Source organism: Acanthopagrus latus, chromosome 15 (genome assembly GCF_904848185.1).
Source record: "Acanthopagrus latus isolate v.2019 chromosome 15, fAcaLat1.1, whole genome shotgun sequence".
In the NCBI taxonomy this organism is placed as follows: Eukaryota; Metazoa; Chordata; class Actinopteri; order Spariformes; family Sparidae; genus Acanthopagrus; species Acanthopagrus latus.
The window spans coordinates 26,103,149-26,128,174 of record NC_051053.1 but is presented as its reverse complement, the minus strand read 5'-3'; the positions used below and the strand labels follow the sequence as shown (position 1 = coordinate 26,128,174).

General features: G+C 42.8%; 1 protein-coding gene across 15 annotated transcripts in view; it reads right to left on the bottom strand.

Annotated features, from left to right (window-relative positions):
• atrnl1a (attractin-like 1a) overlaps nt 1-25,026 on the bottom strand; it is a 221,588-nt gene that overhangs the window by 180,280 nt on the left and 16,282 nt on the right. For all 15 annotated transcript variants that reach the window (XR_005079408.1, XM_037124440.1, XM_037124441.1 and 12 more), the window contains exons 2-8: nt 11,954-12,037; nt 10,450-10,563; nt 9,327-9,455; nt 6,450-6,658; nt 3,589-3,763; nt 2,967-3,054; nt 249-495 (exon numbers count right to left, since the gene is read on the bottom strand). Coding sequence is in view for 14 of the 15 variants with exons in the window: in XM_037124440.1 (XP_036980335.1) it covers nt 249-495; nt 2,967-3,054; nt 3,589-3,763; nt 6,450-6,658; nt 9,327-9,455; nt 10,450-10,563; nt 11,954-12,037 (1,046 nt within the window). In the remaining variant the exon portion in view is untranslated. The remainder of the gene's footprint in view (nt 1-248; nt 496-2,966; nt 3,055-3,588; nt 3,764-6,449; nt 6,659-9,326; nt 9,456-10,449; nt 10,564-11,953; nt 12,038-25,026) is intronic.

The following is a 25,026-nucleotide window of genomic DNA, read 5'->3' as shown; positions in this document are numbered from 1 at the left end:
TTACTGAAGAGCGCGGGCCAGTTTCTGCTCGGTTCGTCCTCAAAGTACAAATAAAAATACAAAGAGAACTCATTTCACAGTTTCGACTCTGTGTTACAACCAAAAGCCCTGTGCTGGGATTAAACATGGGCTCTGGGAAATGTCAACATCTTGAAGAGTCCCTGAGTTTGACTTCCGTCAATAAAAAGCAATTAAAACAATGACCGGAGGAAACAGTCGATGAGAGCAGAGTCAGCAGGTGCACTCACGGATGTTGTACTCCTGAACTTTGTTGATGTAGCTGTAGATCGGCGAGTAGCCGAAGAAGACCAGCATCACCGGCTCGCCGTCGGCCAGCTCCACCACGTGGGCGGTGTGGCCCTCCAGGGCGTAGGGAGGGGGCGGGGCTGGTTTCCGTGGTGACCAGGTGCGTCTGGGGATGTTGAACACCCACAGCTCGTCCGTCACGTTGGCCGACTTCACCTCCAGCTTACCACCAAACATGTAGATGTCATCCTGGTGGTGAGAGACGAGTGTGTGAGAGACATTTTAATGTAGAAGATCCAGGTGGAGAAAATATGATGAGTCAGATTATTTATAAATGTGTTTTGTCAGAAAACTATGGAGGACTGAGACTGACAAAACCATAAATAAATAAATTATGTTGGGAATAAATTGATAATAATATTAAGATGAAGAAGAATTAAATACATGTGGGCTTAATTCAATTTATAAAATGACATTTATGTTTTAGTGACCAGAACCCAAAGCATGTGTAGTCAGTCTATGACCTTTAATATCGATCAATCAATGAGAGAAATGCTGATCTTTGATTGATCCTTATTAATTGATTACTTGTTTGTTTTATCAAACATCAGAGAAAAGAGACAGAAGCTTGATGACGTCCTCAGATGTCCTCCATTCACTGTCGGAGATATTTGGGGATTAATTTAATAGCTGACAACTAATCGATTAATTAATTGATTGATCACTGCAGCTCTACTCAGACACACTTTGCTGTTAATTGTAAAGAGGATTCCTAATAGCGTCCCTTGATGTGGTTGTTAATCTTCCTGCGGTCCATTAAAGGAATAGTGCGACATTTTGAGGAATTAACCTAATGAACTTTTTGGACTAAAAGTTAGTTAAGATAATCAAAACATTGACAGTCAGCAGCCAGTTAGCTTCACAAAGGATTGGACACAAGGGAAAACAGCCTGGTCCATCCAACAAAGCACCTCTTAATCTCAAATATTAACATGTTTAAATTATTGATAAGCAGCTTTAGGTCTGTAATGATAAACTGACTTTGCTCTGCAGCAAAGTCCGCATGCATCTCTGACTTGTTTATTGAGGTTTCATGAGAAGTCGTCTCTCCTCAGTGTGCTCGGGGGGGTTAAAGTAAAAGCAGTATAAACTTTGCTGCTGATGAATCTTCAGGCTGCAGTCGGACCCTGTGAGCTCCTCACAGCAGGACATTTGTCTTCATTCTCCCTCCGTCCTTCACTACTTAATGACCTCTTCCACACAAGATAAGCAAGTGTCCCAGTATTTGGACAGTGACACATCATTCGATGTTCCGAGCTGTGAAGTGAGTGATCTATACGGGACTCGAGGACGGTTCTGACGCTCTCATTCATTCACGGGTAAAGTGAATAATAGGTTGGGCTTTCAGAGAGTGGAGCCATTTTATTTCAGTCCTCTGAAATGTTTCAACCAGACAGTGGTTTCTTTTATTATGATATGTGTTAATTTTTTATATTTTTTTAGGCAATTATTAAATTGATCTACAGTAAAACGCCATAAAATAATGATGGAGGACCATCAGTGGATGATATCAAGCAGACGGTTTCCTCATTCAGTCTACACCGAATTAAAACAGAGAAAAGAAAAGCAACAATTTCTTTCATTTGAGAGAATGTAACTAGAGCATGTTCATTATTATGATTTCATAAGTTACGACAAGAGATAAGGCAAGCGTTTCGATCAGCAACAATAATAAAACTCAACCAATGAACAGTTTAATTCACGAGTTGTTAGTTGAGTGAAATAAGAACTGGTTCATGTTTCACATCTTACAGTGCTGATCAATACTGAGCACAGACAAACTCAGAGTTCAATCTAAAGCTCTGAGTATGTGTTCCTGTCAATGCACTACAGTTCAATACTTTAAAAACACAGAGGTCTGGTACAGTTGATAAAGGAAAGAGACCCAAACACAAGACACGGAGGCACGCAGGCAGAAAATAAAAGGCAAGCTTTAACAAAATAAAGCTGAAGACAGGCTTTAAAAGTCTGGCAGGAAACACACGACAGTCAGGTGAAGTTTTGTAGTCCATGTAACAACAGCTGAAGTAGCTGGGGACTGAAGAGAACTGAACTGAACGGAAAAGAAAATATTAAATGTCTCCATCGAAGGTGCGATCGAAGTCTCCAGAAGCCCCGAGATCCCAAACTGATTTGAAGATGTAATCGACAAGTGCAAAAAACTAAACAAACCACGGAGACACGAGGAACACAGGCAGCGACACAGGTAAGAGTCATGGAGGACAAAGGACCAAACCAATGAGAGTGAAGGAAGAACTCAGACCTGAATATACAGGAGCTGATTAACTAAAGGAACACAGGTGAGCAAGATCAAGGGCAGGAAAACCACAGACAGGAAGTCGAAAGTAAAACAAGACACTTGAGTATAAAATAAAACAAAATAAAAATAAAACAGGAAACAAAAAATCCAAACCAGGACAAAGTGTGATCCAAACAAGCAGCAGAAAAAACTCAAAAATTCAACTTCAAACTTTTTAAGAAATGTTGAATAAATTCTGAAATATGCAGCTTTCTTGATTTGTTGTGTCCATCTGTGCAAGTTTATATTGCAAATGTGGAGCTATCACCTGTCACGAGTGCATCAGATACACACCAGTAGGACATTTACATATTTCATCGTCTCAGACAACTCCTGTGAGATGCAGCAGCAGCTGTGTTACCTGGTGCAGAGCCAGAGAGTGGCCGTATCTGTAGAGAGGGCCGCTGCTGACGGGCACCACGTCCCACGTGCTGCTCTCCAGGTTGTAGCTGCAAACAGACAGAAACATAGACGAGCTGAGCCGGAGACGTCGACAGAGATGCTTAAAAAAAAGGTCAAATTAATCTGTAGTTTGAGGAGAACTTGCAGAGGTGGAGTTGGAAAAAACACGTCAATTTTTTGCATGTTTTTATTTGTGAGGATTTAAATACCTATTATTAAGTACTATGCTTCAGTGACTTGCATAACCTTTTAGCCTACGTTGTGCAGAATTTAGGGATATGACGCATTTGAAGATACTCCATGAAATGACATCACCCTAAACACCCTAATGGAGGTGGCGGCGTTCTATTTTTACTGCGGAGTTCAGAGGATTAAGTGTCCTAATAAGCGGTTTGAATGAGCTCGTTACTGATCTTATTAATTACACCTTTCCCTGTCCGGGCATGCCAAAATGTCGGCACAGAGACCGGTCTTTTTTTTTCTGCGATCACTGGCAAAGAAGAACAATAAATTACCCCTTAGATCGGCTTTAGAGGACAGACAAAATACAGATGCTGAGTCAGAGCGCTGCTGCTGCTTACTTGAGGACCATGTGGTAGTTGGAGTAGTTGAACGAGTATCCTCCCACAACCCACATCAGTCCAGAGTGGACCAGAGCCTGGTGGGACGCCCGACCCAGAGACTGAGCTGATGGTTTGACGCTCGGCAGCACCCAGAAGGCCTCAGTGGAGGGGACGGACAGAGAGCAGTCCGGACCTGAGACGAAGACACGACGAGGGAGAGACACTTTTTAAAATTCCATTTAGGAAAATACAACATGAAGGTGGACCAGCATCAGTACGAAGGCAAAGCTTTTAACAAATATCATTAGTAGCAGTTCATCTTTTGTTTGGACGAGCAAATTGCAGCATCCTCTCACTGTTATCAAACTAGTCGCCGCTGGAAACTGTCTCTTTGAGGCTCCTCTGACCTGGTTTCAACATGTTATAAGTTATCCGATCACAGGGGGACAGCTGACGGAGAACGACCCCAGACTCCATTGAAAAATCACTCAATTCTGTGAGTTTTTGGGTTCAGAGAAACTTCAAGACAATGTGAAAAGCTGACTATGACTCAGTCTTAATTATTTGGCCCTTCTTGTTAATTCGGCAAATGTTACACATGAAGACATCTCTTTAATTTTCAGTTTATTTGCATATACAGCAGGTGCTCACTCAAGACATATGTTAATATCTTAGTATGGCTGTTAACACCTGATCTGAATTCCATGTATCAGCTCTAAAACAATCACTTTTGCTGCTGATACGTGAGAAACCTTTAAATTTGTAAAATTTTTAGATAAGACCGCAAGATCCTTTAGCTTCTGTTAGTGTGAGAAAGTAAACAGAGGAGCAACGATCAAATTTAAGAGCCGAACAGATGACAGGAGAGCAATGAAAGCAGTATATCTTTGAAACCGAGGGGCTGAACTCTTCAGGGGGTTTCCGACGAGGCAGCTGGGCCTGATTAATGTTTCAGCGGGTAACAAATGAGACACTCGTTTCTTTTTGTGGCCGGTGGGAGTGGTGGATCAGAGGGGAAAAAAAGTGGGAGATGAGACGCATAAATATACGCTCCAGCACCTTTATTACCCCGACTGATCGCGTATATCAGACGGCTGCTCTGAGGCGACACGTCTGTCCCCACCAGACTCACATCTTCACCTTCAGCTTCCTCTATCAACGACTCGTCACCAACTTAGAAATAAGTGAACAAATCCTGACGTTCAGACCTTTACAAAATCAGAGTTTTCACACCTGGTGGTCTTAGTGTCATTATCTTCTGATTTCTTTGTGAGAGTCAAGTCTGAACTCATCACATAAATATTCAAAGCTTTCTGAGTCTGATGAACTGTTCGAATCTTCTCAAACGTTACTTTCTTTTCGTTGTCTTTGAATTTATGTGAAACAATTTCCCCCAAATTTCAGGAAAAGGGGACAGATCCAATTGAATTAAAGATTACATAATTAAACACACATCCCTCAGCATTCATCACTTAAATGTTCAATAGTTGGGATCTTATTGCTCCTTACTGTGTCTGTCTGTGTAAGTGTCTTACTCAGAGTCAACGAAATTTTATTTTTACCATCTTTATTTTACTTTTTTTTAAAAAAAACTGACATCCAAACTTTCCCTGGAGATGTTTAACTACAGTTAAATTCAGTTTACACATCAACATTTCATGAGCAGACAGCAGTTTCACTCCTCTCAGATTTGTGTTTACACCATCAATCCAGCAGGGGGCAGCGTCTCACCAGCTAATCCAGTTTCACAGACCTGAACTGTCTGATGGGGTCAGATTAAAAAATATGACTGTTATTATTATGTAGAATAATATTGGTTCTGGAGCGCAGACTCACTTGTACACTGATATTAAGAGTCTGAGGAAAAACACAGTTTATACATCTGCAGATTCTCCATCTGCGATAAAAACCACATTAATATCGGAGCATCAGTATAAATGATTTAATGTGTTTTATTTTATCAATAGTCTTTTTCAGATTAGATCATTTTTAATTAAGAAATATAGGGCTTTGGAGAGCAGCAGAATAAAATAACAGTCGAGCCCATGTGTCATAAATTTGTCCTGCTGCAAGACAGAATTATCCACAAATGCAACATTAAAAACAACAATAATGAAGCAAACATTTATTATGAGCCACCAGGCAATATTTCCCAGGACAAATCTATTGTTCTATGATATAAAATAATATTGAATCAGGCACAACATTCGCCATGAACAGGAAAGCAGATGCTGTTGTGCTTTTTCATCTCCTCCTTTTTGTCTGTTTTCATTTTGCGTTAATAATAATGAACAAAACAACAAACATCAAACGGACGCTCGTCATTACGGGCATCATGGGAGATGTGGTATTTGTTTTGAGAATGAATAACAGAGCCACTGGCCTGATTTGTAGCAGTGACACAGTAATTATACATTGACTTTATAAAATGTAATTAATTAAACATTTTAAAGGGCAAAGATCTCATGTAAATTAAAGCTAAAAACTGTATTTTAATGACAGAAACTTGCCGTGTTTTCACCAGATGGCTGTTTTCAGTTATTTACAGTATGTTTCATCGCCCCTTGCTGTCAGATTATAACAGTTTTCTTCAGTTGTTTTGCTTTTTTAACAGTGTACGAATTGAATGTGAGGTAGTTCAGATGTACTGTAGCATCTCTCGTCTTCTCCCGTTCTTAGATTCTCGCCATCATCTTCCTCCTCTAAGCCCGGCTTAGCTCTAAGCCACATCTCACCATCCTGGCTGAACTCCAGTGAGACTCGAACTTTCTCAGTAAACCTCCTCACTTCTTACAAATATCTGTTTTAATCTCCCTGATTAAAAAAAAAAGAAAATTCACTTCCCTGTCACCTGTCCCACTCGTCCCGCTCTCTCTTACCTTGCCAGCTGTCGTTGCAGACGCAGAGCTTCTCTCCGGTCAGGTCGCAGTAGCCGTGATCCGGGCTGCCACAGTTATCCCTGCAGTACGGGATGCTGCAGGCGTCTCCTTTCCAGTAGTCCTCACACTCGCAGTACACTCGACCCGAGACGGAGTTGGCCGTGCTGCATCGGCCGTGGCCGGAACAGTTGTTGGGACAAGAGTTTATCCTGAGGGAGACACAGTCGGGGAGAAAGTCAAGGAACTTCTTCAAGGTTAAACAGCAGCAGGGACTCAGAGAAGAGCTGAATCGTGACTGGGCACATATTACTGTAGATAAGCCCACAGCTATGAGAGACGGGGAAAGCCTCGTAAAAGTAATAATAAAGCAATAACTGGTAGTTAGTGTCTTCCTTAAAGTATGGTTCATTTGCAGAAGCAGCTATCTCCGACTCGGTTTTAATTTATTTTTCATGCAGAGCACCAAGAGGCAGACAGACGCAATCAGAGAGAAGATGTAGAAGAAAGTGGAAGATCAAGGAGACAGATGTATTTCTCAGGAGGTGATGGAGACCAAAGAAAAAAAAAAAAAAAGGACAGTGAATATTTTACTTTCATTAATAAAACAACTAAGTATGAACACTAGTGTCGTATATGAAGTATATCTGCTGAAAGAGTCAAAACAAACAGTCTCAGATCATAAATCTGGTGGAATTTGGGGCAACTTCCAACATTAGAACCAGTGTTGAACCGTACGGATGTGTAGGTTGGACAGGGTTCACTGTGCAGGTGTAACTGAATAGACGTTATTAACAATCCTTTTTTAAAAGCCAAAATCTTCACTGAACCTGCAGAGCTACAAGCGGGCCGCCTGTCTGAAGTGTGTGCACGAGCTCAACCTCATGTTGAGGGTGTAAATAGCCTCAATTTTAGACTTCAGTAGTGCCTTCAATGGAGCCATTTTGTGTCTTCTTCCCTATCTACTCCAGTTGTGTAGGAGAACGCTACTACACTGTTTTGCTGTGAAGCTCCAGGAAGGTTTTACGGATTATGAAACTTCACCTGACTTTTTCCAATCAGCATGCAGGGGAAGAGATCATGATTTAATTTTTAATTTTGAGAAACAATCCAACAGCCTTCAGAATGCAACACTGCCAGGTGCAGATCAATGAAATGTTGTGAAGAAGTACTGAACTCCATTGGACCCTTTATATAATTCAAACCTGAGAACAAGAAAGGAGTGCAGAGGTTCGACATTTCTTTCAGACGGCTCCACTTCCATTTTTCTTGTTCCTTTTGAGTCTGAATGCATTTATCATAAGTGGCTTCGCACAATTGAATGTCACATAAGAAGGAACCATGGGACATATAAGAAAACTGGAGCGAGGCAGATACAGTTTAAGCTGGAGAAATTAGAGGCATAGTCAGAAGGACACAAAGAAAAAAAGACACAAAGGAGACTGAGAATAAGAGACCATTGGTATAAAGAAGTTGGAATCTGAAGAGTGGATTTAGAAAAAGGCTGAAACGACGGATTGAATCCAAACTGTGACACTTGAAACATACGTGGCGTTTCTCTCTGCGATCTCAGATGCGGAGCGAGATGGAAGCGACGGAAACACAAGGAGAACGAGGACCAGAGGGAAAAAAATCATCTTTTTTTGTTAATACAAAAAGCTGGGTTGCTACTGTGACAAGAGGGTCGTCATGACAACCTTTATCTCCCCTCCGTGTGTGTGTGTGTGTGTGTGTGTGTGTGTGTGTGTGTGTGTGTGTGTGTGTGTGTGGAGAGAGCCTTGAGGCTGTCTGTGTGGCTGCACAGTTACCGTCCTCACTCCTCCCCGTGCGTTCAGCCTGCCACATATCATTCAATTTTCCCATCACGGCAACACCGGCAGCACAAAGCAGCCAGGTTTGTGTTTGAGAGGACGCGGTGCTGACGAGTTGTAGACAGCATTATGATGTACAGTATGATGAAGTGTGTAGTAACGTTGTTTTACAATGTGACTCAGATATGAATCACCACACATCTGTAATCAAAACACATATGGAACTATCAATTATTCAGAAATGTAGAGGAATGCACGTACAATCCTGCCAACACTCATGTTTTTTGCAGGAATTTCAGTATTTTTAACTTCCTATCTCTCGCCGAGCATGTGAGCGGTCATTTTCTTGCATTAATCTCACAATCGCTGCGTCTCAGTTAAGAGGAGGTTTGCAGACACTCCCAGAAAATCTCCCTTTTTCCCCCACAACCTAATGTCACCAGACATGCATGTAGGTCAGTCTATATTACTGCCCATTAGTGCAGAGTCCCACATTTCCTCCACCAACCCCACAGAGAGACACGATCGAGTTTTATCCACCATAATGGCGTCAAATAGAACACTTTGCCCCGATGTCCACACAGCCAAGGCTGCACTCACCAGAGGAAAAAGAATATGACTGGTCGTTTGTCCAAATGGATTCAAACAACCTAATAAATGTAAAAAAGTTTACACTGCACGAACCTAACATCTGAACAGACGCTAACGTTAGCTGGCTGTGAGGAACGGAAACACTAATAATACTGACAAGTGTGTTTGACACTTTGGATTCTTTCTGGGGTTTTTTTTACCAGGTACCTTTGCAATTTGTTTTTGTTGCTGTAGCCGCTTCATGTGGAGAAGTTTTTAGATTCGGAAGAAGACACTGGTACATTGTACATTGCGGATGTTTGGTGCTGGGTAGGTTTTGTACAGTAAAAAGGTTTATGAGAGTTGTGGGAATCACATTACATTGGATTTAAAGGTGTTGTCTTGGTGTCTGTGTGGATTTAGATTAGGCTGACAGTGAGACAGAAAATCAGAGAAAAGAGGAGAGCGATAGAAAAGAGACTACAAAGTCTGAACGTACGAGTAGGCGATGTTGAAGCCGGTCAGGTTGTAGGCAGCGTCGCTGAAGAAGTGAAGCAGAGCGTATCCGGACGTCGTCACCACCTCCGGGACCGTCTCGTTACCTCGGGTCTCTGGTACCACTAGACCGCTGAGAGGGAGACAGAAAGAGAATGAGACGGAGGAAGACGAGGCAGTCGCTCTCACATAAAAAGCAATAACAATAAAAAGCTTTTTGAGCTGCTGCTGTATTATTTCATTTATGGACTGTGGCCTGAAAGCTCCACCAGAGAGCTGTAAGATAAAGAGAATTCCATTTGAGCACTTGTAGACCTCACTGAAATATGATTAGCCATAAAGTAAAACAACATCGCAGCGCAACGTCGAAGCACATTTGCTTTTTATTTGTTTGATGAGGTTATTCAGTGGGGGTTGGTGGTCGGCCTCTTATTTGGTCAGCCCATCTCTTATAATGAATGCAACGCACCGCAAATGTACCCGCACCCATAATGACTCAAAGCTCCCTCCCTGCTGCAGCACGAGCATTTGTAATGAACAACGTAAGCTTTATTTATTGCAGGTAATAATCCCACCCCAAGTCTCGGCTTTGTGTGCTCAAACACCAGATTTTTTTTTTTCTCGACGGTTGGAATATAGTCCTTAATATCCTGCGAGCAACTGAACTCTCAACAGGAGATAAGCCTCAATGGTGCAGAGTAGACGGTGGGAGGTTTGTAAATTATTGTGGTATTAGTGTTTTTTAATGAATTTCTGTCAAATGAAAGAGTTCCACCCACACGCCCTTGTAAATTGTTGAGAGAAAAAAAAACAGGGAGAAAATATGCAACAAAAGCTCCAGAAACAGAATCAGCATTCAAGGCTAATGTGGGTAATTTCAGTTTTTTTTTTTTTTGTTTTTTTCCTCTCGCTTATCGGTTGGTGTTTGTGGTACGATGGTGATAACGAGGCCCATTGTTTTCCTACGTGGAGCCAATTGACTGCACAAGTGCAAATTCAGTGGCGGCTTTTTGAAGCTGTGCCAAAGGCTACCTGAGTCATTTCCATATTCCCCCCCTCCACCACCACCCTTCTCCACCCACCCACTTCTCTCACAGCTCTCCCACTCTGAATAGCAGGCGGCTCACCTGAACACAGCAATCAAAGGGGCGTAAATGGAGTCTCCATCGTAGACGTACATGTGGTCCCAGCTGCACTCTGTGGCAAAGTGATTGAAGCGCAGCCGGAGCACTGCATTAGGGCTGCAAGACAGGGAGGGAGAGACGTCAATGTAGCTGTGAGAAAATACATTTGACAGATAGATATTACTTTCATACATACTGCTATATATTCCTACTTCTGAGTGTCTCCACTATTCATGAAGTCTGCAGTTACGGTGGCACACCGACACTGCAGGGGCTCGAAAAGCTTTTCGCTGTACCAGTGTGATTAAGTGAGACTTTTTTTTCTTAATACAACTCTCCTACATGTTTCACAGATGTGTCTTCAATCTACAACACAGATCCTGATCAGGTATTTTAGAGCATCCTTGTTTCAGAACAGGATATACTGTTAGTAGTTAGCGCTCCTGCATAACCACAGATGCGTCCAAGGTTGACATTTGTAAATGGAAATGTGGCATATCATGTTTCCTTATATGCTTATTGCCATCTTTCACATCAAAAGGTGGAAAAGGGCCAAAAGTGGCGTCATTACAAACCAACAAGGCTGCCAAACAGCCGACTGCAGGTGGAGTCACACCGCTTGACATATTTAAGGACACCTGGAGTTATTTCCATCTGTGTTTGTGTCCACAGAACTGGCTGTTTTCTGCAGGAAGTTGGACCGTCTCTATCTGTGAATGTGGTGATTTTTTCGCTTGGGTTCGCTCGTCCAGAAGTCAAGGGGTTCTTGTGAATGGGGTTTCTGTTATATGCCTGAAATAAGGTCTGTGGTTAACTCATGAAGCATTTAGGTGTCTTAAAAAAAGACTAAAAAGTGTCTAAATGAGACTACAGAGGTCGTCTGGGACATTCAACGTCTTCAGACCAGACACAGAAACTCATCTACTCACTAGTTCATCGTCACAGGCCGACTTCAGTTAAACAATATTTTAACTTTACAACTTGTCGATCTAATTATAGTAAAGTCTGTAGTGTATAGTGTATTAAGATGCTACATTTTAGTGGCATAGAGACACATACAGAAATGCTACAATGCATCTGTGAATGTGTAAAGCATAAAAAGTCAGGAGATTTTCAGATATTCACCCTCACAGGTCGTCAATATCTGCACCAAAACGTTGTCAGTCGATCCTTTTTTAATGGTCTTTATCACAGACATAAATGTGTGGTTTAGGATCTTTTTATAATGGTTATAATGGATCAAATATTTCACTGATGCCCAAAGAGAACTTTTTCAGCCTGGTCACTTGCCAATCGAACATCACAGCAGATGCTATTAAAGAGATGTTTGTTTCCAGATGTGATATAAAAATGACTTATTTCTGCAGCTGGCATCGTGTTAGAAGCTTTATCATTAAATAGCTTTAATCGACGCATTCAGTTCAAGCAGCACAGCAACGACATACTAATCAAGAGGAAGTAAGCAAGATAATAATAATAGTAAGAGAAGAGAATCACTGATACTTACTATCCTTCTATGAGCCAGGTGCATTTGGTCTTGTACTTATAGTTTACCGGTCCGTCCGTGAGGGAGCCCGTCAGGTCTGTTAACCTGAGGAGAGAAAAAGACAAACGTTTACTCTGATGATTATCAGTGACGACGATAAAACCTGACAGGATCGAAACATCTGTCGAGCCAAATGAATTTCAGGCTGTGAGAGAAGCCACAATTTAGCGCTGCTTTTCAAAAACTGTATCTTATGACCCTTTAGAACAAAGAGAGTCATTCTGACACCAGAGAAACGTTGTATTAAACAGATCATGAGGTGTCTTGTTGTGGGACTCGATTCAATTAGATGATGATTAAACAATTCAAGTATGATTTATAAATAGAAGTAATTGGATTTTCTTTGGTTTGACCACATGACAGCGAAACACACAGGAAACTTCATTCATGAACATTTTACACACAAAAAATACTTTGAAATAACAGTCGTCACTGCGGATGATGGATGATGCTGTTTATCTACACAATATAACACCATGTAGATAATCTAACACAGTTTAATAAAGATATATGGCGCATTCAGAAAACCAATAACGCTCTCGTTTGTCTTGTTTTGTTCGTTTTGAAGAAGAGAATTCAATTAGAACCAGGAATGATGAGCTCAACCATGAGCTTGGTTTTACAGACGAGTTACGCGTCTTTACAATTTCTTTTCAAACAAAGGTCAGCAGTTACCATTTCCTCAAACCACTGATGACCTCGTATTTGTACATGTCATCACCAAACACAATATTGCCTTTTCTAGTATCAGTTCATTCAGGCAAGAGGGCTGCCAAGCCACTGACCACAGTTCAAGACTGCGTTTCAACAGCTGTAATGAAACCACTGAAGCCTTTCAAAGTTTGAAAGTGTGAGGCCTCGAGACAATTTCCAGCTCCCTTCCTGGAGACAAAAACAGGTAATTTAAAAGGTCCCATATTATGAAAAACACCTTTTCTCTGGTCTCTACATATATAAGCTGGTCTCTGCAGCCCACCCACTGGTAACATGGTGCTCCTTACAGGCTGTTCAGATTCAGCTCCTTTCATTACGTAACGAAAGGAGTCATTATCATAGGCCGACCTCCTCTGTGTTGATAGGAGATAGCAGAGAGGAGGCGTTCATCCCCGAGGTGAAGTTCAGTGTGTCCAGCAGTAAGATGCTCTGTTGTTGGTTGTAAAAATCAACATCAGTGTCTATATTCTGTCCCAGCTACAGAACAACAGAAGAGACAGTGGCTGCGTTTCATATTTTAAGACAACATGGCGGCTGCGGTTCGTGTTAGCTTGTGTGTGTGTGCTAATCGCTTCACATCAGACTGCTTCAGTAACGAGGGTCAGTACAAAGCTGTAAAAGGATCAGTCCCAACCATACCGGACCCAGTAACTGCACCCGAGCCACCGAAAAGTGTCACTGTGATTTGATAGTATTTATAGTTGCCTAAGAGTCTGGTGAAGTCAGCTGGAAATCGGCTAACTAGCTAGCTCCGCCTCGGTCCGCTATGCAATGGTTGCGTTTGAAGCAAGTTTAATGTTAATAATATTACGATGGAGCTTGGTTGTCACAGTAAAAAGTCTGGAAACATGTGCAGACTGGAGACAGAGACGATGCGAACAGTGTCCAAGAGTTTGGAGACTGTTGGAGACGAACACAGCTTTCGCTAGCTGTTAGCCATTAGCTACATGGCAGTAACAGTAACAACACGTACGGACAAACTAACATTATACAGGCACACTAACCATTCTGAAACGTCCTGCTGCAGCCACAGAGTCTGTTCTTCTTCAGGAGCCTCTCCTTCTGGGTCAAACTGGTATGTTTGAACGAAAAAATCTCCGCGAGCCAGAGTGAGATATCCACCGTGAACATTAGCGCATGCTAACTGCTAACGCTTCCCCTCCCTGAGAGTGACGTAGCAGGAAGAGCTCTCCAAGTGGGCGTGGACATACGGAGCTCATTAGCATTTAAAGGTGCAGGCGCAGAAACAGACTGCTCTGAATAGACAGCTGGAGATGGGCTTGCGGTAATGCATATTGAATACAGAGCTGCTGGACCTCTGACAGCTGCGTGAAAGTGATGAATAACAGTATAATATGGGACCTTTTTTATAACTCTATCCGAGTGGTTTTGGTACCTGAAGACATGATACAACTAGACAAAAAGAAAGTTTCAACTTGTGCCGGTCTGCAGCATCTTACAATGCCAGCTGGGGTGACAAGTAGCTCAGAGCAGTTTGTACCGAGTGTGTACTGGTAGCTGGAGACGTGCCAGTTCACTAGGGGAGCCCTTGAGCAAGGCACCGAACCTCTTAACTGCCTCAAACATGGCAGCCTCCTTTCCTCTGACACCTCTACGATGCATGTGTACAGGTCCTGTTTGTATGTGTGTGTACAAAATAACAACAAAAGAATGAAAACACGGTTAATACAGGATAAAAAAAGAAAAAATACAAGACTTAATATATGTATTCCTGATGACTGGATTGAATATGTGTCTATTTTTGGCTCACCTCATTAAACGCTACCTGCTGCTGTTTGATTATCAGCTCACAGACATTCACCTGCAGCATCATATGCAGCCTGCCTTCCATTAAAGCAGATTCCTCCACCCTCGCTGCTGCTGCTGCTACTGCTGCTGCTGCAAGACACGCTGCTCAACCAGCATGTCAGAATAGAGAGCAGCCTCAGTCATGCAGCACAGACACCACCGATGGGGCGTACAGCCACCCGTACATTATTTAACTCCGGGTTAATATAGGTCCTCTTAGATTTATGAAAAATAAATCCTTCAGTTACAACTCACATGTGGTCTCTTCCTGACTCTCCTCGTGCTGAGATGGAGCTTAATATTTATGAAACTAACTCTGTGTATTGTGTCGACATGTGAAGAAATAAATGTACCACAGATGTAAGAATTATGCAAATACAGCAATGTTCTCAGCCCGGCACGGAGTCTCACACTCTTACACTGACTGGAGGAAACACTGGCGGCCGAACAACAATACACCTGACAAAACACAACATCCCACTCACGTCAAGGTGCATGTTATAGTTGCCATAGCGATCCCACTGTGACATTTTCATGTGGCAATTGTAATAAAACCACGATGCTGGTGTGTGTGTGTGTGTGTGTGTGTGTGTGTGTGTGTGTGTGTGTGTGTGTGTGTGTGTGTGGTAAGTACTGGTCACACCTGTCAATCAAAGTAATCCAATTCTGTTGCTGCATTAAGGGAAAAGGTGGAAATGGACACACACACACACACAATTGAACACACTGTCACACCGGGTATGCTGGCATCGCAGCAGCTGAAGACGTCGCAGCCTGCCTCGGGGTGGACAGTATGTTACTGTATGTCAGTGTGTGTGTGTGTGTGTGTGTGTGTGTGTGTGCTGCAGAACCAGGCAGAGAGCAAGAAAAATGGAGTGCAGCACATTTTATTTTTTTTATGTGCGGTCGAGGCAATAAAAAGATTTATTTGAGTAGTTTTTCAAATGTCAAAGCAAATGAAACACTGAATCAAATAAAATGGAAAATTAAGTTGTAATAATTAGAAGCACCAACCAGGATTTTAGTGGGTGATATTAAGTCTTAACATCTGAGACATCTTTTTTACACCCTCTTTCTTAACCATCTAATATGCAATGAGGATAGATTGTGCATGAGTTAATAAATCATTAATGGCGTCGTTCTCTTGGACGGATAAAACTTAAAAGTAAAAAACGCTAAACTGGGTTGGGGAATTTACTTCAGCACTTCCTGCCAAGTAAAGTCAATGTGTGGGAAACACACATTTGCTATAAGAAGCTTCCAGGACGCTGTAGTGGCAGCAGTTTTTATGCATTATTGTAAAATAACACATTACGCTCATTACAGCTCTGACACATGGGGGAGTAGCAGCTCAGAAGATCAGGTTACTTATCAAAAGGTTGGTTTTTTTTGGTCCTTGACCCTCTGCAGAGCAATGACGCTTGAAATAGGCTATTGTAGGATTTGTAACAGACATTTGTCTTTCTCTACAATGTGCAAATAATAGCTTGTCGGAATTTTGAAGCCTGACAAAGAAAGCAAACTGTAAAATACAGCAGCTTGGTTGGCACCATTAGGCTTCAAGATATTACGCTACTACGTTACCTGTCTTGCTTCAATTAGCAATAATATGTTACATGTAACATATTCATTATGACATTAAAAAGACAAATTATGCTGTTATTAACATTGTGAAACAGTCATTTAGGTTTAGGCATGAAAACTTCTTGGTTAGGTTTTGTTAAAATAACCACATTCAGTCTAGAAATGTAAATTACGTGAGTAATGTAACTCAGGTAACATACGTGACGTAAGTTATGTCTTTAACGTATGTTAACATTACATGGATTAAAAACAAATCACTCTTGAGTCTTGGTTAGAAGTGCAGAGTCTGCAGGGAGTGACTGTCTTGCTCTTTCTACAACAGAACTAGAGGGGCGCGTCAAAAAATCACGTCCGAGGGGTAACTACAGCGTTAAACTTACTTTAAACCACTTTATAAAGTTTTTTCAAAGGTAAAATGCTCTCTGGGATGTGAGCTAGATCAGAGGCCTGCACCCTGAACATGACCTGCTCTACTTGCTGAAACACAAATCGTATATTCACCACTGTGTGTAACGTAAACAATGGAGGTGGTGGCTCGGCTATTTTAAGAGTGCCATAGTCGAGCGTGCCCTCAGTCTTTCTTGGCAATGAGTGATTGTGTGAGTGAGGCTAACTGGCATTTGACCGCCCAGTCTGACTCCTTCTCGGCTGTAAAATAATAGCATCGTTCTTCAACAATTTGCCGAAGGACCTGAAAGGGAGCAAACCAGCCCGCGAGTTTTCAGGACGCAGGAAACACACACCATTATCGTCACCATCAGTCAGTCAGTGCATGAGATTAAGAGTGTGTCAGGCCAAATGTGCTGCCTCTCTGTAATGAGAGAGAGAGAGAGGAGGAGGGAGGGCAAACAGATTGCAGCACAGCCGGACACAGGCCACGGTAAACGCTCCGACGCTGCCAATAAAAACACAAAAACAGAACACGCATCCACTCTCAGACACGTGAGAGTGAGAGGAGGTAGAGAAAGATAAAGAATAAGAAATGAGACAGAATCACACCCTTTTTTTTGTTTTGTCTCCTCTCACTCCTCCTTTTTTTCTATCTAGCTCTCTATCTGTCTATTTTCCATCCATCTCTCCTATCAGACGCTGATGATCACACCGTGATCCTCTGGCTTTAATCCCAGATTAGAAGACAAATATTCATGTCATGATGCAGTAATGCCTGACTCAAATGATGATGATATCGATGACGATGATGAAAAATCTCTTTTTATGGTTTCTTGCTGACGATGATACACGAATGCTGCAGATTTCTGGATTGATATTCACAAGATCTATTGTCTCTCGTCCTGTTTTACAACCGCAGCGCCGTTATTAATGATTACTTTCTCAAAAATGAAGTCCGATGTTCACACCCCACAAGGTTACTGCAAAATCTTTGTGAAACTTTCACAAAAGAGCATTAAAAGTTGAAGAGGAGGGGACAAAAGTCATAGTAGATAATACATTACAGTGTTGTCATATAAAATTTTAAAACCAACAAAACCACTGTGGTACTTTGAAACTCTGGTAATCTGGTGGTTCATATCACATGATTATGACCTCACTGTGACATCAGGAGGCAACACACTCAACTGAATAGATGTTAACTAAGTACGTTTCTGCGAAAAACACAGATGAGTTCAAACTGAACGTTTCATTATGTTGCAACTGTGCGTATGTCCTGGACACTTGGTTAGGGTTACAAATGGTTTTGGGTTAAAACACCACCGCGGTCACAGATGGAGACTGTCTGACTTCATGTGAAAAAGACGGCATAAAAATAGCTCGAAACATCGCCAGGTGTCCCTAAAAAATATATCTTGGGTGAATCTGTGTTTTACAGAAACATGTACTGCTAACATCATATCCTGGAGACTGGGCTGCAGGGAGTAGAAGGGAAGGTGGAGGAGTTAGAGGCAAAGGAAGGAGGCAGAGGGTGACCACTGGATATTTTTAAGGAGGCTTCCAGACCATTTCCAGCTTTCAGCTGTGTTTGTGGGGACAAAAACAGGATTTTAAAGCCAAAACATGATGTTTTCTCAACACTAACCAGGAAGTTTTGTGTTAAACCTAACCAGAGTGCAAACACAGTCCTAGCACGATGTAAAAATTTAAACTGGACCAAAAGAAATGTGAAGTCGCAACATATCCGTGATTTGCATAAACAGTCATTGCCAACATTTATTGTCATATAGCAAACACATGTCCCGTTGACATTTAGAAAGGTTGGGGAGCAGAACTGGGCCAGAGCCTCGTGTGGTGTGGCTCTCCTCCCACACATCTCGGCTAAGCGATGAACTCCGTGAGAGCAGAGCGACTGTGCAGAGAGGCTCGGCCCGTCTATGATAACATGCTAAAGGTAGATCCCATTCATAGTTAATGAGGAGCTGACTGGAGTGTCGTCCTGCAGCCCCAACACGCCGTCACTCCAAACGCCTCGACCATTAATCCTCCCAGAAAAAAAGCCTGACAGGGTGGAAGACGGTCACACATCACGCGCACACCTGCAGACTTCACACACACACACACACACACACACACACACACACACACACAGGTACTGCTGCCAGCTGTGTTATAAATGGTGACCAGGGGCAGCAGACGGTGGAGTTCACAGCATGAGGCCAAAGTCACATCACACACACACACACACATACACACACACACACACACATACCTATATATACAGAGAGGAACAACAAGGCAGGGTGATGGTGTCAGAGGCAGTGGAGGCACAAAGGCAGAGGAAGATGAGAGACATGAGGGGAGAAGAAGAAGAGACAGAGTGAGGAGAGAGATAAAACAGAGACGGGGACGAGGGGATGAGGTATAGAGGAAGAGAGTCCGGCACCCTTTGAAATATTCATCTGCTCCGGGTGAATAATTGATGGCGTACAGAAGATAGATGCACGAAGGAAAGACAGACAAATGGACGGAAAGAGAGCGAGGAGGGGTAGATAGAGAGAAAAAACAGAGATAGAGCCGCATATCCTCAGGTAGCGGAGGTGCAAATCTCCGGTTTCCTTTGGTCTGTCAGCGCCTTCAAAGGCCGACCGTCACCGCTCGACACCTCATTTACTGTCCGCCTGAGTCCCACTCACCAAGCCTTCCTGACTAAACTTATCTTTTGGATGGAAAACAGTTTCGTTATCAACGGCAGGTGATATCTGATCAATCTGAACATCTTTATCTTCAATTTGCTTTTCTTTATCAGCATCAGCAGGACCGAGAACAAACCGTCGTTAACTTTATCTGCGTCTGGTTTCTATCTCCAGCTGTGACGCATGTTTGTATTAACACGTTACCTTTCTAAAAAAATAATAATAACATTAATTATCAATAATGTTTTGGTTTGAAAGCGAGACACAAAGCAGAAAACATGAATAAAACATCATAGAGCAATAGAATAAAATAATTAAACACAGAGTACATATTATAAAATATGTACGACTGCTAATGGATGAAGGAGGTTTCCTGAGAAACTACAGCAGACTGAGCTGCCAGTGATTAGTCTCGGGTGGCACCAGGTTATCTGAAGGAAGGACGGCGATTTGAATCTAAAGGTCGTTTCTGACCCGCAGCACGATGAAGAGATGATTCGATTAGCATTTTGCTACATATCACACGCACTACAAGCTCTTTGGAGTCTGTAAATTTCAAAACGATCTCACTGATGAACACTTGCAGCTGTAGCCGAGGAACAAACAAAAGAAAAGGAAGGAGGAAGACTGATGAAGTGACAGTAGATCTTGTTATTATATTTGAAAAAGTGGTTCTGAGGTTCAGAAGGAGTTCTCTCGGGCCTCACAGATGCAGTCGATGTATTTACTGAAGGTGAGAAAAAACAGGAAAAACCCTCATCAAGTTTGTCTCGGAAGTAAGATAAGGAAGTCCAAGATATGCACCATGCCATGAACATAAACAGTTTAATGGTAACAACCCTAAGAAAGGAGGAAAAGATGGATAAGGAGAGGATGAAGGAGAATAATTACAGAATCTGAATTCAAAGCTGCAACAAACCTTCACAGCGAGACGACTGAACAAGCCGACTGCCAGTGATTTCCAAAAGCAGACGACTCCTGCGGCGCACTAAGGACAGACACGCTTTGTTGTACACTCACAGTTTACTTTGTAAAATGGCGAGACTTTGAAGGCAGCTCCAAAAACAAAGGGGGGAAGCTTATCACCAGAGAAATGCTATCCTTGGCTGTGGCTAGCTATGGTTAGCTAATGAAGATAAGGCTGAGGCCCTGCAGGAGTCACCACAAGCGCTGCTTGTTAATCTATTATGCTAACATTATGCTAACATGGGGACGTAAGAACATTTCCCTCATTTTATTTCATTTAGTTTCTGCACCGTTGTGTGAGTTTTTGTTACATTACAGTCATGCTGGGACACGACTGCCACTCAGACAACTACAGCTCCCAGAAGCCTTTGCCAGAGGTCAGAAGTCAGCTCTAAAAAAAATGGGCTGGACTTAATCCCTCTGTCCTGTCACACCGTGCAGCCTCGCCACAGCTAATGCATCAGCAGATTACACACTTAATGGCTTTTAATGGCGAAAGTGCAGAGAATCAAATCACACCGGTACGAGCTTTTAAGGAGCGACAGCAGCGATGTGTCCCGACAGCAGTGCAGTGACACCGCGACCGCCTCCATCCATGAGTGGATTCCACATAACGTTAAGTAAACTGTCGGATCTCCTAACAGACGAGAGGAGAGCGAGGCTGCGAGCTGAGCTGACGGGTCAGTGTCTTACAGGATGCACGAGAGGTCTTGTCGTATTGATTTTTCTCTGCCCTGCTGCTCCACTACAACAAGACGCACATTCACTAACCACTGGACTGCACAACAGCGTGGTGACACATAATCAAAACAAACCAGAGCCACACACACACACACAACCACACACACACAACCACACGTACAAAGGCTTTCAGTAACAGCGTGGAGTCAGCTGAGAGTGACATCACCGTCAGTAACAGAAAGACGCACACATGTTTGTGTTTAACTCCGAACTCTGAGGGATTTCCACTGAATGTTTTCACTCCCTGACCCTCTAAAACCCTTCACATTACACGCCCGTTCACAAACATTATCATTAACTCGCCCGTTAAAGACGGCAGAGAGCCGTCCAGATGTGACTTCACTTCGCAAAAATGTCCTCGCGCACGAAAAAAAATAAATCATAAAAAATTCTCACGCTTGAAAGTCGTCCAAGAATAATACCCCTCCTTGACTCTATAGTCTTAGATGACCATATTTAGAAAGCGCGGCTGAAGGCGGTGAGTCACCCGAATGAGACGTATAATTCACAACAATGCAGAAACACAGTGAAGTTCCCTGTCAGGCCGGTCCGAACCCTCCCTACGTCTAAATCTGGACACAGCGCTCACCGTCTGCCACTGCAGCCCGTCCTGCGCTCTCCAGCACTGATCACTCAGTCTGGTTGTAAAGATTTTTTTTTTTTTCATATTTCTTGGCACTTTGCTTCCTTTTGGCTTCTCTTCTGAGTCCATCGTCTGAAGAACTTTAATCCGTCCCAGGGAAGGAGGCGGTTTTAACATCAGTCTACCATCACAGTCAATATCAAAGCGCAGCTCAGTCAAACAAGGTAGAAATTGATGATTTGAAACCCAGACAGGACTTCTGCTGCTGCAGGCCTCTGCTTTGACTGTCTCTGCTGTAAATCTATCCAATAAAACCAGTGAAACAACATGTGTAAAACAAGCGGTTGATCAAAGGTTTTACTCTGCTGGCTTCAAGAGTAAAATTCCCCAGGAGTGAAACTTTCAGTCATTATCTCCTCACACCCTCATGCTGATGGAAAGTCAGGTGAAGTTTCAAAGTCCATTAAACAATTCTGGAGCTTCGCAGCAAAACAGTCTCGTAAACAACTGAATAAGCTGGAGGCTTGATTCAAAATGTTAGAAAAAAACACTGAAAACATGGAATTTACTACCTTGACACTCGGTCCAGGCTGCTACAGTGGGAGTTGTGTTGAGCCAGATGAGCGACATGGAGCCATTTTGTGGTTATTGTTGTTTTTCTTTTTTTTTTAAGTCTCCATCTACTTCAGTTGTTTAGGAGAAAGCTGCAACGCTGTTTTGCAGTAAAGCTCCAGAAATATTTCGTGAACTACGAAACTTCACTCGCCTCTCCATCAGCATGAGGGTGAGTACGTCATTTTTGGGTGAACTTATCCTTTAAATTGTGACATAAGGTGGTGATTTTAATTCTCTATCACATTTGCTTGAGGTTGCTGGAAGTTCTAATCCATCTAATCTAATCACAGGCCACAGGTCACTTCTTGAACCAACTCTGGAACTTCCGCTTTCATCGAATCCATTTTTTTTTTTTAAGCGAATGAATTGAAAGAAGGTGTCGACATATTTTCTCTCTCCTGTGAACTGAATTTGCGTTTAAGATTATAACATCCTTCAGCGGTCAGAGTGTTTCATCTCATGCCTTGGTACACGACGGCAGGACATACGCACAGATGATATTTCACATATTTGGTCTTGTAGTTCGGTGTATTTCTCAGTAATCTGCAGTCCTCGCAAATCTCTAGCTCACATCCCCCCGAGGAGACAGATTAACAATGCGCTGCACAATAACCCCGGAGCTTTATGTACTGACTCCATCCTGCCCCGGCTGCCTTTTACAAGAGCCCAACGTACACTAGTTCACATGTACAGTAGTGATATAATCTCGCCACAGGCGGTTCATCCAGTTTCCAATTTCCGCACCATTTATGCTCGTATTACAGAAGGTTCAGACGGTCGCCTGATAAAACAGTAAGTAATATTATCTGTGACACCTCTTGAGTGCTGCGCAAAACTCTCGCAGCGGCTGAAATACACAGAAGATAGCGGCAGAGCTGCATAAAGCCCGTGATGGATAACCAGACAACCCGGAGACGACGGCTGCATTGTTCACACCAACAAGCACGCACACAACACACACACACACACACACACACACACACAAAGGTGCAGGGGTCCCCGAGCAGAGGCCAATAGTGAAGATTGAGAGATCTGTGTGGCATGTGTGTGTGAGTGTGTGTGAGTCTATGTCAAGGGGGGAAGTAAAGGAAGGAGATGAATGGCCAACAATTGAATAACCTTGACCTTCTCTGCAGATATCCTTTATTAAAAATCAAGAAAAGCCCTTCTACTGGGAATAACGAGGGCACAGAGCGAGAGAGAGAGAGAGAGAGAGAGTGTGTGTGTGTGTGTGTGTGTGTGTGTGTCTAAGACGGTGTGTGTGTGTGCATGTGTAAGTGTGTATGATTGATGTTACTGGGTCTCTATCACCTACAGTATAGTCATGGTCCAATGGCTTTCACACCGGCGCATCATTCACCGCCAGCCCTCCCAATCTCTCTCTCTCTCTCTCTCTCTCTCTCTCTCTCTCTGTCTTTCTGTGTGTCTCTCAGGTTCCTGCTTTCACACACACACACACACACACACACACACACACACACACACATCATATGGACCCTGTGCCTCAAATAAGGTCAGAGCAAAGCTAATAGGAACATGGCACTCTTAAATAGAACACACAGCCAACTGAAAGAGAAAGCCAAGACAAAAAAAAAAAAAAAAAAACGGAACACAAATCAAGGAAGAGAAGAAGGAAAGTAGTAAAAAAAGAAACTCTGCCAGGAATGAGAGAATGTGAATAAAGAAAGATAAGAGCAGGGAACAGAAGAAGAGGAAATACAGCATAAATAAATGAGAGAGGAATTTATACAGGGCTGAAAAATAAGATGACAGTGACAACGAAAAGTGGAGAGAGAGAAAGGATTGAGGGAAATCAAAAAGAGGGAAGTGATGAGAAAGGGGAAAAGAGGAGAAGAAAAGCAGAAAGAAAAATAAGGAATAAAAGGAAGAGAAATGAAAGTGGTGACAAAAAGGTGAAAAGGAGAAAAAAACCTTCAGGAAAGACAAGACGAGGAAAGGAGAAAGAACAAAGGAGGAAATGATGGCCGAAAAATGTAAGAGAAGAAAAAAACTGAGGAGAAAAGAAGAAGATAGAAGAAAGAAAACAAAGAAGACAACACACACACACACACACACACACACAGATATAAGCCTTGACGCTCCTCCACTATCACACACAAACACACAGCGGGCTGCATATCGATGTGGACATCCATACACATGAGGTGACTTTGCTTCACCCATCTGCCTCCGTGGGATGTGAAAGTCATATTCAAATATTCATCCTCTCGTGTCTGAGCAAACAGAACCTCATGATCCCCCCGATACTGCCGCAGAACCTCATCAGTCCTGCAACTTTAACCCGGCAAATACAGACCCGCCTCCCTAAAGACTCCACTCTAAAAGGTTAATAGACTTTATGGGTCAGTCCATTAACCACCGCCCAGAGGGCTTTAACCTGGGGGAACTACAAATGTCACACACAGGAGGAGGATTCACACTGTTACAGATACTGACACTGCAGACTTCTGGTGTCTAAACTGTACCGTACCCTGTGCTTTATTTGGGTTATGTACTTCTTATTTTGGACTACGACCTCCTGCGGGACACAAGTCTGATTACCAGGCCCAAAGGTAAGCAGCATCAGTGTCAGTCTCTACTTTTAGCAGATGACGTAGATCTGCCGGCCTCTTCGGTCCGTGTCCTCCAGAAGGCCCTGGGGCAGTTTTGCAAGGAAGGTGAAGCTTTCGAATTCACCAGTTGATCCACGTTCCAAACCTCAAATATGGACAACAGATTTGGTTACTGACCGAAAGAATGAGATTGCGAATTCAAGAGCCTGAAGTTTTTCTGTGGGGTGGCTGGGTTCAGAGATCGGGTCGATGAACTCGGACATCCAGAGGGGAGCTTGGAGTGAAGCCGCTGGTCATTCAGCGCCAAAAAAAAAAAACTGAGCCGGTTGAGGTGGTTCGGGCATCTGATCAAGATCCTCCCGG